At 50.0% G+C, this 13,922-nt stretch overlaps 1 protein-coding gene across 1 annotated transcript in view; it reads left to right on the top strand.

Annotated features, from left to right (window-relative positions):
* The window catches only part of GRIK4 (glutamate ionotropic receptor kainate type subunit 4), a 178,642-nt gene that overhangs the window by 127,517 nt on the left and 37,203 nt on the right, over positions 1-13,922 (top strand). Inside the window, exons 7-8 of the mRNA XM_017738362.1 lie at positions 207-260; positions 10,998-11,159. Of these exons, the coding sequence (XP_017593851.1) occupies positions 207-260; positions 10,998-11,159 (216 nt within the window). The remainder of the gene's footprint in view (positions 1-206; positions 261-10,997; positions 11,160-13,922) is intronic.

Raw genomic sequence — 13,922 nt, 5'->3', positions numbered from 1 at the left:
CTGCTGAAAAATTGCTTCCCCAGACCTCAGTTTCCAGGTCAAACTGTGCTGCTGTGTCCCACCCTCCCATCCTGCAGGGAGATAGCAGCGCTCACAGGGAGAGATAAGCCTGAAAAAGCAAAACGTGGCCCTGGCTCTGCCTTGCTGGAGTGGAGATTGGAGCTTGTCAGGCTCTGGTTTAATCTCTTTTTTCCTCTCCTTCACAGGCAGCTGAACTGGGGATGGCGTCTGCCTATTACACCTATATCTTCACTAATCTGGTAAGGAGTTTTTCCTGGCTTTTCCTGCCTGAGTGTGGAGTCATTTTAATGGGAGCTGATCCCCCTGACCCACGGAATCCTTGGGAAGAGCCACGTGCCTGCAGTGGGGAGGGAGGGAGGCAGGGGTGTCACCTGCTGCCTAGAATCCAAAGGCAAAATCTTGCCAAACAACATCAAGAATAGTAATTCCAAAAGCAGTTTTTAAATGAAAGCTGTCAGTGCTTTCATTTAAATCCCTGGTATTGGATTTCTGCAATGTTTATCAGGTTAGTCAATTAGTGCATCTAGCAGGTACATCCAATGAGGGACCAGTTGCCCCAGCAACCCACCCTTGGGTCTGCCCCTCCAAGTTGTTCTGTGTCTTGTTATGTCTCTTAAATTCTGGTGCAAAACAAGACGTCCTTGTTAGAAATTCCTGTCGTGAAAATCAGACTAACCAGGACGTCAAGAATGTGTTAGGAAGAGTTGGCTTATTGTTCTAAAATGTGAGGAAGGGCAGGAACAGTGCTGGGAACAACTACATATTAAAAAGCTACAAGGCTACAATTGTATGAAAAACACACAAAAAGCTAAAAAAATCTTCAGGTGTCATTCCTGCAAAGCTGGGAAAGCTTGCACTGGTCTTTGGGAGGTGGAAAACGATTGGTGTGGCATCCAAAGGCAGGAATTGTGGACATTGTGACAGAAGCAATGAGATGTGCAGATGGGAAGCTCCAGCAGATGGGTGGCTCCCAATTTTCCCGATTTTCCTGATTTGTGGGTGTTATGCTGGAGTTGTCACCCCCCGAGCCCACTCCCTGTGCTGGGAAAAGCCCAGAATGCTCTGGGATGAGCATTGGAAGGCATCACAGCCCTGTGCTCTGCTGCTGCGCTGCTCCCCGAGACAAAGGAAGGATGATCCCATAAATGTTGAGAGCAGGGTTTATCTCCAGCACGGTGGTTTGGCTTTATGGCCACTAATAACATTAATGGGGGCATCGTGTGGTTAAACCCCACAGAGCTGTGCTAACAAGGAGTGATGGGCTGAGGCAGCAGCAGGGCAAACCCAAAATAAACATCAGAGAAACTTCTCCCTCTGCGGCACTGCCAGGGCTGCCACGAGGCGTGAGGGAAGTGCCACCAGGAGAGCAGGAACCCAGCTGTTAGTGCTGGTGTGGGGCTGATGGAAGCCTGGAGGATTCAGTGCAGGTGCCTCCCAGCCCAAATGATTCTCCTATTCTCTAATTTCCATTAATATTTCTGGCAGGGAAGCCGAGAGCTGAGTCATGCTTTGTGTTTGGGTGGGAGACAGACGGGAAGGGCTGGAGCCAAACGTGTGGGCAGGGGAGCTGGAGTGGAGAGGAGCAGGGGAAGGAGGGAAATGGAGGGGTTGGGAGCCAAGGGAGCGCTTGGGGCACAGAATGGAGAAGGGGTAAGGGGAAGGAGGTGTCAGAGAGAGAGAAATGCAGGAAATAAAAAAGGCCGCGAGGCTCCCGGCTGGACCAACAGCACTTGGGTTCCTGTCAGTGTTCAGTCCATAGATCAGCCCAGCAAGAGCTTCACTGCTCCTGTTCATCCCCCTGGAATAGGCAGGACAGGCAGAGGCACGGATGTTCCTGAGGGGATCAGGCAGGCATGGAGCCCGGGGGTTGTGGTTTGTGCCCTAAATCACGGTGTCACTGTGCCGGCAGAGCTGCTGAGGGACACTGAGGGACGGTGCCATCCCCACCAGATCTGCCAAACCCAGCCATTCCCCACTCCCAGGAAGGATTTCCACTGCTCCCAACCGCTGTTCCTCTTCCACCTGCCCTCCCCAACCCTGGGCACAGTCCCACAGAGCAGGGCTGGGCACGCAGTGAGGGATTTCCACCTGCACATCCCCAGCACAGCGGAGTCTGCTCAGGGATGCTGCTCAGACAACAGAAACAACTCTAAAAATGAAGCTCCCACCTCCACCCCCACACCATCCCCGAGCACGGGTGTGATTAAGCATTTGCTGGAGGTGAAATTTGCCTTTCAAACCCATTCATCTCGTGGAATGCAGTTATGGCAGGTGAGAAAGAAATGAGTTTTGTTGCCATTCACGCTCTCAGGATATTAATCTGTTTACCCAGGTTATTTTAACCACTTTGTCCAAAAGCCCAGCCCTTAGCAGAACTAACTGGATTTTTGGCAGGGTTCATTGTGGAAAGGTGACATCAGACAAAACCTGGGCAGATGGAAGAGTTGTTTAAGGAAATTAGTAATATTTAAATGGGGATTGGAGATGGGAGTGAGCAATTTAGGCTCATAAATCTGGAGGGATTATCAAGCTCCTAATGAACCCTCTGAGGTTCTGCAATCACTGCCTAACAGAAAAGATAAAATCATAGTGAACTACTGTCAGGGGGAGCAAGCAAAAAGATGGCTTAAATGGAGAGAGAACCCATCAGGAAAGGGAACAGAGAGTTTGTAGAGCACTGAGCTGCTTGGAGATGGAAAAATATTTCAGGCAAAAAAGAAAAAAAGAGGAGAAAATAGGATAAAATGCTGAATTAAACACCTGCCCTGCAGCTCTAGAGGGGAATTCTGTTTCTGTCTTTTAGCATTAATTTTATTTAATAAGCACATCCCAGCCGACAGCTCGTGGTGTGGTGCAGCTCTGCTCTCTTGTGAGGGTTAGAGGAGGGAATTCTCTGTGCTGGGGCACAGGAAGGGGATTTTTGGGGGTGATGGCTCCTCTGTCCCAGCCTGGTGGCTGCAGGGAGTGGCACCAATGCTCTCCCAGCTTTTAGGAGAGCACTGGAACAGATGAGGAGGAACCCCGTCGTCAGCCCCCGACACATTTCCGTGGGAGCTGAGGCGAGCAGCCTGATGGAAAAATATCCACGGGCTCCTTTCCTGCATGCAAATTCATTATCAGCCTCCTCCAGCCAGCTCCAGGGACCCTTTGTGTCGGCAGCAGCAGCCTGGCAAGTTTTCCAGGAGTCCTAATGGAACTCTCAGGTCTGGTGCTTTTGTCCTCCCCACATCCATCACCTGCATTTGGGGCAGCCCTCCTGTCCTCCATCCCCTGGCAGAAAAATCTCCATCCAACCCAAATTTCTCTCCGGCATCTCCATGTGGTGATGGTTCCCTTGCTCTGGGACTTTTGGGAGGGATGAAATTCCTTGAAGAGGTGCTGGGATGAGCTCAGAGCTCTTCATCATCCCTTCCCCTCTCCCTGGCAGGGCTGTCTGGGTCTCCACAGAGCTCACGGCTGTGTAAGGGGGCACTGATATGAATAATAATAATAATAATAATAATAGTAATAATGCATAAATAGACCATTGCAAGCAGACTGCTGTGCCGTGAAGAAAATGTTCCTTCCAGCACTGGAAATCCCTGAAATCAGCAGCACAGAGTAGGAGGGGTGTTGGATGCCTCCAAAACCCCATGCTACAATTAATTCTTTTAGCTTGTTAATTTTGTGTAGCTTGTTGGGTTTGTCTTTTTTTTTTTTTTCCCCCTCTCTGTTTGTTTTTTTGTTTTGTTTTTTCTTTTAATAACGTACGGACCTCAGGCTGGGTTTGAATTTCAAAACATTTGTCAAGGCCATTAGATGGGAATAATAGAAACAATTAAAATTATTACTGTAAGGGGAAAGGTGTAAAGGAGGTTTCCCAGTGCCTTAAGTCAGGCAGGGCTATTCACGGGGTGCAGTTTTGTTCCCTGACAAAATTGTGTGCAGGTGTTGTTGCTGATAAAACAGCTGCTGTGTTCAATTCCCTCAGACCAGATAAATCAGTTTGGGCTTGGTTCTTTTTTTGTTGTTTCCCTGCTTTTTCTTCTTTGTTTGGTGATTTATAAAGAGGTCTTCATACAGGACAGGGGCTTCGAAGCTGAATTGTCAGCCTGGAACTGGAACTGGAGGGGAAATTGGTGTCCAAATCCCGCAGACAGTGTCACACGTTTCAGCTGTAGCTTGTCAGCAGGGTGACATCCCTTGGAAGGAGGGAATGATGTCAGATCAAGCAGAGGGACAGGGAACTACACATTAGGCTTTGACCAGGGCTTAAGTTTTCAGTCCTGCTCTGTGAAATTACCTTTTTTTGGTGAAATAATCTTTTTGGCCGTAAGCTCCAGCACAGGCTGTGGTGTTTGGCCTTTCCGCTGCCAGGGGTACCTCTCTCTCAGTGCCCAGGCGAGGAAGGCAGAGTCTCTCTGTGACAAATCTCCCCTCTCAGCCCAGCCAGCCTTCCTGATTCCCAGCAGCTGATGCGAAGTGTTCTGGAGAGCCCCGATCGTTGCCTGGATTTATGGATCATATTTTCAGTGGCATGTGGTAGCAGGGCAAACAAATCAGGTTTTTGCAAGGCTGCCAAAGCAATTTCTCCTCATTCTAGTTAGCATGAGGGAAGGAGGATTTAGACAAAGCTGGAGCTGGGCCTCCCTGCCTTTTGCTGCCTGCCCGAGTCTTCTTTACTTTCTGACCAGATTCCTGTGCTTGATTCCCAGTTTTTGGGTAAATCATTCTCTCAGACACACCCTAGCCCCTCTGAGGTGAGGGCAAACCTCTATCTTTCCCTCTGCCCTTCTTCCCACCTCTTTTTTTCCAAGAGCTGGGTTTTTTTAGGTCCCAACATTTAGCACTTGACCTCTTTGTTCTTTGTGGATGTCTCTCTCTCCAAGTCTTGGGCTCCCTGCAGAGAAGTCGAAGTTTGGGCAGTGTATTTTCCTAAAAGTGCTGTTCTTGTTTGAAGAACAGCCTCCAAAATAACAGCTGGCCTTGCATGAGGAGATTCAAGACCCATATGGCACGCTGATGCTTTTTTGGGAAGAAAAATCCAATTATAGACATAAATGCAGTTCCCCTAAATCCTCCCTGAGCTCCCTGAGGTCACAGCTCCTCTTCCCCTACCTGAATGGCCAACTAGTGTTGCCTTGAGTGGATCTACCCCATCCTATTACCTACTCAAATTGTTGCTGTGATGACTTTTTTCCCCTCCTAGAGAAATTGATTTTTACATGTGGCCCATTAGAAACTTATTGACTCCGTCGATAGTTTATAAATAAATGGAGCCTTTCAGGAAAACCATAGAAAGCACTTAACATAATATTGTCCACTTGAGTAAACAAATAAATGTGTTCTGAGGGGAGCTTTGGAATGATTAACAGACTTGGCAGCTCGGCTCTGAGGGCAACAGGATGCAGAGAGGAAAAGGCAGAGTTTTCTCCACCTCTAACTGAGGTGGTATTTGGGGGAAAAATTGGTCACTTTGGGTCAGGGGATGAAGAACTGACCATTGCAGGCTCAAGCTCCTTTTGGGTTAAGTGTGGTCATTCTGCCTTCCATGAGCTGGGAAGAGGCTCCCTGGAGTTCAGTTTGCCCAAAAACCTTCTCTGGGCTACTTTATTAACCCTAAAATGGTTGATATCAGCACACATTGGTGATGTCAGCAGTGAAGTCACCAGAGCTGTGCTGAGTTGGCACTGCAGATTTGGCTCTTGCAGAAAAGCTGCCAAGAAATCTCAGCATGGACATTACAGTCTGGGTTTGGAGAGCTTTTCTAAGCACCAAACTCTCTGGACAAGGAAGTTTTGCCAGAGCAAGGGTTTAATAGAGAAATGGAAGCCTTGGCCCAGAGTTCTCCTTTCCCATCCCACATAAAAAAAAGAGAAGGAACAGCACAGAGTGTCCTGGGCCTGGTGTAAATCAGCTTTTGGTGCTGTCAGAGGGGCTGGAGGGGGACGAGGTGAGTGCAGCCTCTGCTGCGATTACAGCAGTGAGTTTCTCCGGCTGAGCAGAGTGTTGGAGGATGTTTTGGAGGCTGTTAATCAGCAGATCCAAAAATGCAATAAAGTCCTTGCAGTGATTAGGAGAGGAAGATAAAACTGTGTGTGTGCAAGGGAGAGAGAGGAGGGAGGGAGGCATCTTGCTCTTGGTGCTGCCTGAATTGAGCAAATGCTGTTCCTTGCAGAGGCTGGGGATGAGGTCAGACGGGGTGTGGGAAGGTCTGGGTGTCCCTGGCAGTGACAGGAGCCCCTCTTGAGGCTCGTCCCCAGCCTGCAGGCACCACTCACTGCCTCCCGCTGCCCGGGCGCTCCGGGTTATTAAAAACGAGATAAGGATCGAGGTCCTGCACACACAGCGGGCTGCAGAACAGGATCACCGGCAAAATCGATGCTGCTGGAAGGAGCTCAGGAGCTGCTGCAGTGCTGAGCAGCAGAGTGGCCACTGCAGGGGCAGCAGGTACCAGGAGCCACTCTCCGGAGGGACATCCTGGCGTGGCGGGGCAGGGCAGGCAGCTCCACACTTTAAAATCGGTTTTTTTGCCAGGCAGGCTGCTGTGACGCTGACAATCTCCTGCTGGGCTGGCCCTTTCTGTGCTCCAGCCTCTTCTTGCCAGAGTTGGGAAGCAGTAGGATGAGTGATGAGGGAAGGAAGGACTGGCCACAATTTCTGGGATTTCCTTTAGCCTAGGAGTTGATTGCTTAGCTGCAGATTTGGGATGATGCCTCATTAGTGAGATGCTGATAGATGAATGCTGGCTTTGATGTTTTGCGTTGTAAGGCAGGTTTTTAACCCACATCTCTCCTGGGCTGCTTGGCCTGGAGAAGAAAGTCTTTAGGGAGACCTCACAGCACCTTCAGTGCCTAAACATGACCTACAAGAGGGCTAGAGAGGGATTTCACAAGGGCATGGAGTGATAGGACAAGGGGGAATGGGTTTAAGGTGAAGGAGGGTAGATTTAGACGGGATATTGGGAAGAAATCCTTCCCGGTGAGGGTGGGGAGGCCCTGGCACAGGATGCCCAGAGAAGCTGTGGAGATAATTCCCATCCCTGGAAGTGACCAAGGCCAGGTTGGACAGGGCTTGGAGCAGCCTGGGATGGTGGAAGGCGTCAGGGTGGAATGAGATGCTGCTTAATGTCCCTTCCAACCCAGACCACTCCATGGTCCTGTGTTTCTACGAGCCGTGCTGCCAGGTGTTCAGTCTCTTGGTTTTTACTGTGCACCTCAGTTTCCTCCTCTGTGTTCCAGGTATAACAGCCCCAAGGCAGGATTCCCCCCATGCTGAGGCACCCTGGCCCAGTGCCAGTGCGAGGGGCAGCGTGTCACTGCCGGGGTGTCACAGAGCGGCACGGGCAGGGCAGGAGGGACAATTCCCTCCCGAACTCAGGGGTGCTGCAGGAGCCCCGGTGCCAGCTGAGGTGGGAGAGGGCTTGTGGGTGCTGAATCCTGGTCGGGATCAGCTGATCCTCCATCCAGACCTGCAAAGCACTGAGTAACACGCTTGTTCCTGATGGCTTTGTGTCCCTAATGGAACGGGGACTGCATCCTGCAGTTCTGACCATAACTCACGCCCGGCAACGCCGGAAAATCCAATCTCACGGCTTCAGGACCGCAGAGCTCAGCTCTGTGGCTTTTATCAGCCAGGTCCTCCCAATGATCTCAATGCTGGGGTCATTCCGTGGGGTTTGTGTGCTGCTGGAAAGTGAGAGTGCGGGTCGAGTGCTGCAGGAACCCGGGAAGTGACTTCATCCTCTAATAACTCCTCCAGCGCCGTCTCCCAGGGAGCCCCGTGGAATTCAATTAGCTAATGTGTGCCTAGCACTCGGAAAATACAGAGTGCCACGGAATTGCTAAGTGCTGTTATTTAACAGCACACGTTTAGTGGTTGCAGCCCTGTAGTAGCAGTCACAAAATCTACACCGTAATTGCCTGCTCGTGCTGCTGCCGAATTCGCTGTGGTTGGAGCAAGGCCTGAGGATTTTTCTTCTGTAAAAAAGTTCATTAATTTTGGCTGCAGATCCTCCAGGCCTAATTTTTTACCGAGGTCTTTTGAAACAGAATATTGACATGCGGTGGGTGTTTTAAAAAAAAGGAGTGGAAAGAGGGGGAGGAATTCAGGTGGGCAGGATTTGTGTCCCTGAAATTCACCTTGGCGTGATTCCTGGTGGTCTTCTTTGTGCCTCGGGTTGGACTGAGATTGAGGGCCAAGTTTTAGGCAATTACTGCAATTCCTCCAATGTATGGAGAGGAATAAAAAAACCCCGATAGAATAGGAGGAAATGAGGGAGCTGCTGTTTGCACCCATTTGGATGGCATTTTCTGAAAGCCTGTGGTTACAAAGCTGTGTTTGCACAGGTGGAGGAGGCTTGGAGTCCCCTTTTAAACAGGATGTGAGAGTTATTTTCCTAATGGCTCTTTGCTGTTATTGCATTGGGAATCTTCTATCCTGTAAAAGCACCATCCGGCACTGGGAATGAGGGAGAGTAACTCCAGGAGGAGAAAAAGGCAGCTGGGAAACTGTTTTGTGTAGGAATCAATTTCACTATGCCTCAAGGAGAAATCGTTGGCTCTCCAGCTGAAAACACCCCTAAGATCAGGGGTTTTCCACCCCTTGTCCTGCCTGTGTTTGCCTCTTGCAGCATGGAAGGAAGGCAGGACGGGTGGGAAATCAGCTGAGAGGTGCAGGTCTTGAATAGCAAATGAGGTTTTGTTTGCAAAACGTGGGTTTGGAAATGTCAAGCGTGGTGAATGAGTGTGTAAAAAGGGAAAAAAACCCCAACAAATAGGGACAGAAGCTGAGCTGGCAGCTTCGGGAGTATCGGGATTCTCTCACCCCTCTGCCCTCTGCAGCAAAGCCTGACCTTACCAAATCTCTCTTATCCCCCTGCAAACGAAGCGTGTCCCCTAGGGTGGTTCATCTCCATCTCATTGCATAGGCAGCTCACGGCTCATTTCCTCCTGACCCCGCTCTGCTGGCTGCCTTTGTGCTCATCTGATGGAAAGACATTTAATGGCCAAAGATTGGAGCTGGAGCAGAGGGAAGGGACAGGGAGCAGTGGGTGGAAGGGGTCGGGTACAGGCCATGCCACCCCTGTGTGTCACAGAGGTGATGCTTTATGGACGTGACAGCCACAGAAATGGGGTTTTCTGCAGCTGGAGGCTTGCCTGGGAAAAGATGGATATGGACAGGGTTGGCTGTAGGAAAAGACCAAAGCTTGCACAAAGTAGCCAGGGGTGATGGGAGCCGGGCAAAGCTGCTGGTAACGTTTGAACCAGAGCAAGTTCTTGGCTCTGGGGGAGCCTGTCGGGGTCTGGCCATGGTTGTTTTGCAGGCAGAGAGTCCTGGCAGCTGCCTCGGGGCAGCAGTGTGGAATTTGCCCAGGGAAAGTGGGAAAAGGTCCCTTCAGGGGCTGGTTCTGACCGTGGCACTCAGCCAGTCAGGGCAGGCAGGACCTGTGGGTTGAGCCCTGTGGCTGTGCCTGGCTGGAGTGAATCTCACCCCTGCCTCAGCTTCCCCTCATGAAGTGAGACCACTTCATTCCCTCACCCAGTAATTGCTAATTTAAAGATCAGAGCGTAACAAAACCTTCAACTTCAAAAGCTTGGAAGTGTTTTCAGGGGAGAACAGGCACAATAAATAAATAAACAAACACACTAATTTCAGCTTCCCTGAGGCTGGGGTGGGCTGGCACGAGAAGGAAGCCTTGGATTTTGTGCATGTTCCGGTACAAAACATCTCATTTTCCTCCTGGATATCCCGAAGCCAAGAGGGCAGTGGGGCAGCTGTTTGCCTGGTGCCCTGCACAATTTGCCTCAGGGCTCTGGCTGCGGGGAGAGAGGATTTTACAGGGGTTTAACATCCCTCCTGCTGCCGTGCCTGCAGCCAGCATCTCCTCAGGCCCAGCTCCTCATTAGCCATCTGCCCTCGTTGCTGGGCTGACAGGATGCCGTGGGTGAATGGATCACCTGTCAGCGAGGCAGGAGGATAATATCATTCAAATGAATCAATAGTTCACAGGCAATTTCACGTTACCCAACGTTAACGTGGCACCGTGTCCAAAATGCGCTTCATCCTGGGCTTGATCACCTTCCCGTGGGAGCTGGCCGGGCTGGAATAGTCTTGTAAGTCCCATGTTTGGGAGATTTACAGGAATTGCTCCTGCGTGCCCAGCAAAGATAAAAAATGGCTCGACTTGCTGGAATCTCATCGCCCACAGAGCCCAGGGCCGGCTGTATCCGTGATGGGCATCCAGCAGTTGCTGGAACCATCACTCCCACCTTCTCACTCCACTTCAGCAATTAGCAGAAGAGAAATTAGTGAGGAAGGGGCATTTATTCCTGGCTAATAGGACAAGGAGGGCTGTACTCTTCTCCAGGCTTTGTTGTGTAGCTGCTTCTATGGATGTGAGGAGCAAAACAGCCCTCCCTTTTTGCTTTAATTTTTTTCATGTAGTCGTTTTTATAGTTCTTACCACCTGCAGAAATGCAAGAGGAGGCTCCCAGCTCCAAAACCCACAGTCGAGGTGCCTTCCCACCCTCCCCAGGGCATTAGGGTGGCATCTCCTCCTGGTACCTGGCAGCACAAAGGAGCAGGGCACGATTGGGATTTTTTAGGGTTAGGCAGAATTTGGTTCCTGCCCCTGTGGGAAAGAACTGATTTAATTTAACAGTTGAAACTTGGTGTCCCCAGACTGGATGTGGTGATAGAGCAGCTTCACTCTGCAGGTGAGTGACACCCTCTTTGGAGGGTTTGGGGGTTTTTTTGTGGGATTTGGCTAGTGATGTACTGAACTTAGTTGACATCTTTGTCAAAAGCCTGAGATGAGCAGCACCTGAGTCAAATCCTGGTTAAACCCCAGGCTCTCCCTTCAACACCTGGGTGGGTTTCACATCCAGGGTCTCACAGCTCCGTGGTCCCATTCCCTTCGAGGGCACTGAGTGGGTTTGAAGCTTTCAGGGCCTGTTTTCCCCTCTAATCCTGTTTTATGTTTTGGGCTGCTGTAGGAGTTTTCCCTCCAGCGTCTGGACAGCCTGCTGGACGACCGAGTCAACATCCTGGGATTCTCCATTTTCAACCAGTCTCACGCCTTCTTCCAAGAGTTCGTGCAGAGCCTCAACCAGTCCTGGCAGGAGAACTGCGACCACGCTCCTTTTACTGGGCCAGCAGTGAGTGAAGTCCATTCCCATCCCCCAGAACCTCTCTGAGCTGGGAGCTGTGACAGACCATCGGGAAAACCTTGTGGGAAGAGCTTCAGGATAGTCCTGAGCAATGCAGGGGCCTTTAAATAATTTTTAAAAAAAATGTTTATATTATTAAATAATTTAATTACTTAATCCTATTTAACCTTGTGCTAAAGAGCTCAGGGACATCCCCAGGCTGCCGTTGTACCTTGGGTTGGATTTTGTGGGGAGATGCTGGTCCAGGAATGGGAAGGATGAGCCAGGGCAGAGCATTTTTATTAAGTAGGTAGGAGAGGACTTGGGGTGTCAATCTGTGATTTATAGGGGAGCCTCCCAATGTGGAAAATACCAAGGAGATCCTGAAAGTCAGAACTGCCCAAAGGACCTTGGTGAGCAGAGCTTCTCTGTCCTGGACTGGGGGCACAGCTTTAAGTTCAAACCTAATCTTAATTTGGATTGTATTTCTCTGTGAGTGCAGGGGGTGATGCAGCTCTGGTTTGGTGTTTCCCTCAAGGAGTTTGTCCCTGTGTTTAAACTCCAGGAAAATGGCTCATGGAGAAGGGATTGTGGCTGCAGATGGCACAGGAGGGGCTGGCTCAGGCAGATGCCGAGGGGCTGAGCTGTGCTCCTGCTCCAGCATCTCCCTGGGGAGCATGCACATCAGCACTGGAGGATTCCCCAGGGATTCTCCACAACTGGGAGAGTTTGCAAAGCAGATTTGCCACAGCAGAGGTGCAGGGAGCTGCCGCTGGGGGAGGGGGGAGAGAGGAAAATATCATCAGCTGAACCCTTTGCATGGATTTCAATGAACTCAGAGCCCCTTTGACGAGCTGAGCTGCTGGAAACCTCCTCATTGTCGCCACGAAGGGATCCTTAAGAGGCAAATAAGGAGATTTTTGCCCTTTGTGTCTTCATCCTTTGGCTTGACTTGAGCTCACGTGCCTGGGACCATCCTGCGCTCCCTCCCACCCAGAGGCAGCTGGAATCAGCTTGCCCTGCTCAGTCTCCATGGATTTGTACCAGGAAGATTCCTTTTTGGATTGCAGGGGCTGTTGGGAGGCATTAAAAACAAATTTCCTCCTCGTAGTGCAAACAGGAGCCAGCAGGAACCGGCAGCAGGTGCGACAGGGAAATGAAAATTCTCACTGCAGGTTCGTAGCCCGCGTTGTCTTGAGCATCCAGCAAAACCTGCAGGTGGGAGGGTGATGCCTGGAGGGACTGGAATTCTTCAAAATGCCACGCCCCAGGTGGTGGGAAAAGGATTTGAGGGTGGGCAAGTTACAGAGCAGAGGTGAAATATTCCCAGGCAGAGTTTCTTTTGTCTGTGAGCTGAATCCAGGACCTTTCTGCCTCTGCTGTTGGAAATCCGGCAGGGAGTGTCCCTCTGTGTTAGGACTTCCCCTCGTAGCCCTGGGAAGGAGTTATCCCATGGGATAACTCATCCTGAAGGGAGAAAAGGAAGCTCAACAGCTGGAAGTGACAGGAGGGAGGTTTCCTGTGAGCTGCAGAAATCCCAGGGCCTTCTTGCTGGAGCTGAGGAAGCATCTGACAAAGGAGGAGGGAGCTGCCTGCTCTAATGCCGTTCTCATTAATCACATTGCAAAGAAAGGAAATCAGAGAAAATCATTCAAATTACAGATGGCTAGATTTGGTAATTAGAATTTGGGCTAAAACAGATGTTTGTAATTAAGTGTTTATGTCATTGAATAAAATCCAGATTGCAAAGTCTATTTCACAGGGTTTTAATGGTTTTAATTCCCCGTGTTGGGTTTGGGGGCAAAGACACAGCTGACAATGTTTTAGGGAGAGAAAAAAGCCCCATGTGGCAAAACCCAGAGCAGCCAAACCTGTTCGTGTTTCAGTGTCAAGGATTGTCAAGAATTTGGCTTTGGGGATTGAGGGAAGTCCCCCAAACCCCCTGGATTTTCCCTGGAGCTCTGATACTGCAGAGGGGCACAAAACCAGCAGGGCTCTGCACAAATCAGACGCTGCAGGAGAGGGAGAGGATCAATTTGTTAGCAGGCAAATTGGCTTTTTTGTGACAGAGGGACAAAGCTGTGGTTTGAAACGAGAATATAAAAGTAGTGAGAGGTTTTTATAGGTGACATGGGGAAAGTTGAGGGCAGTGACTGATCCCTCTGGCTGGATCTGCCTGGAGGATGTTCCAAAGGGTTTTTTTTCGCTCCTCTGTTGAAAGTTGTGACCTCAAAACTTTGTGGTTCACACCTGTTCCATGCAAAGTCAGGCTGCAGGGAAGGGATTCCTATTCCATGCCATGAGGACTTGATCCTGTGCATCTCCACACCCTCCCCAATACTTAAATTGCTTGAAATCATAAAGGGTGCTGGCAGAAATCCTAATGAATTTTCCAGAGTTCAGGAGTAAAACATTCCAATCAATAATGTCAAATGCTTCACTGAGATCTACAAGTCTCTCGCTCACCAGCTAATAAGGGATTAACTGCTCAGGGGAAATGGAAACCCAGCAGGAGACAATTAAAAATGCTGGGCCAATATTCTGATTTGGTAGGAAATGGGTGAAACTTTGGGTTGTGGGGTTGTGTTTGGTCTCATAACAGTTTCATTTGTCCGGCTGATGTTAACACAGTTCCTGATTTGGGAAAGAATTGCTGATTGGGTGTGACATCCTGTAACCTGGACGGGATTAAGTTCGTAATTAAAATTAAGTGTATGGAAAGAGCTTCATGGAACAGGGGCTGAGGACAGGAGGGGCTGGAGAAGCTCTGTT

This window comes from Corvus brachyrhynchos, unplaced genomic scaffold, assembly GCF_000691975.1.
Source record: "Corvus brachyrhynchos isolate BGI_N302 unplaced genomic scaffold, ASM69197v1 scaffold46, whole genome shotgun sequence".
Lineage (NCBI taxonomy): Eukaryota > Metazoa > Chordata > Aves > Passeriformes > Corvidae > Corvus > Corvus brachyrhynchos.
Note: the sequence above shows the minus strand (reverse complement) of the source record. Positions and strands in the feature narration are given on the sequence as shown.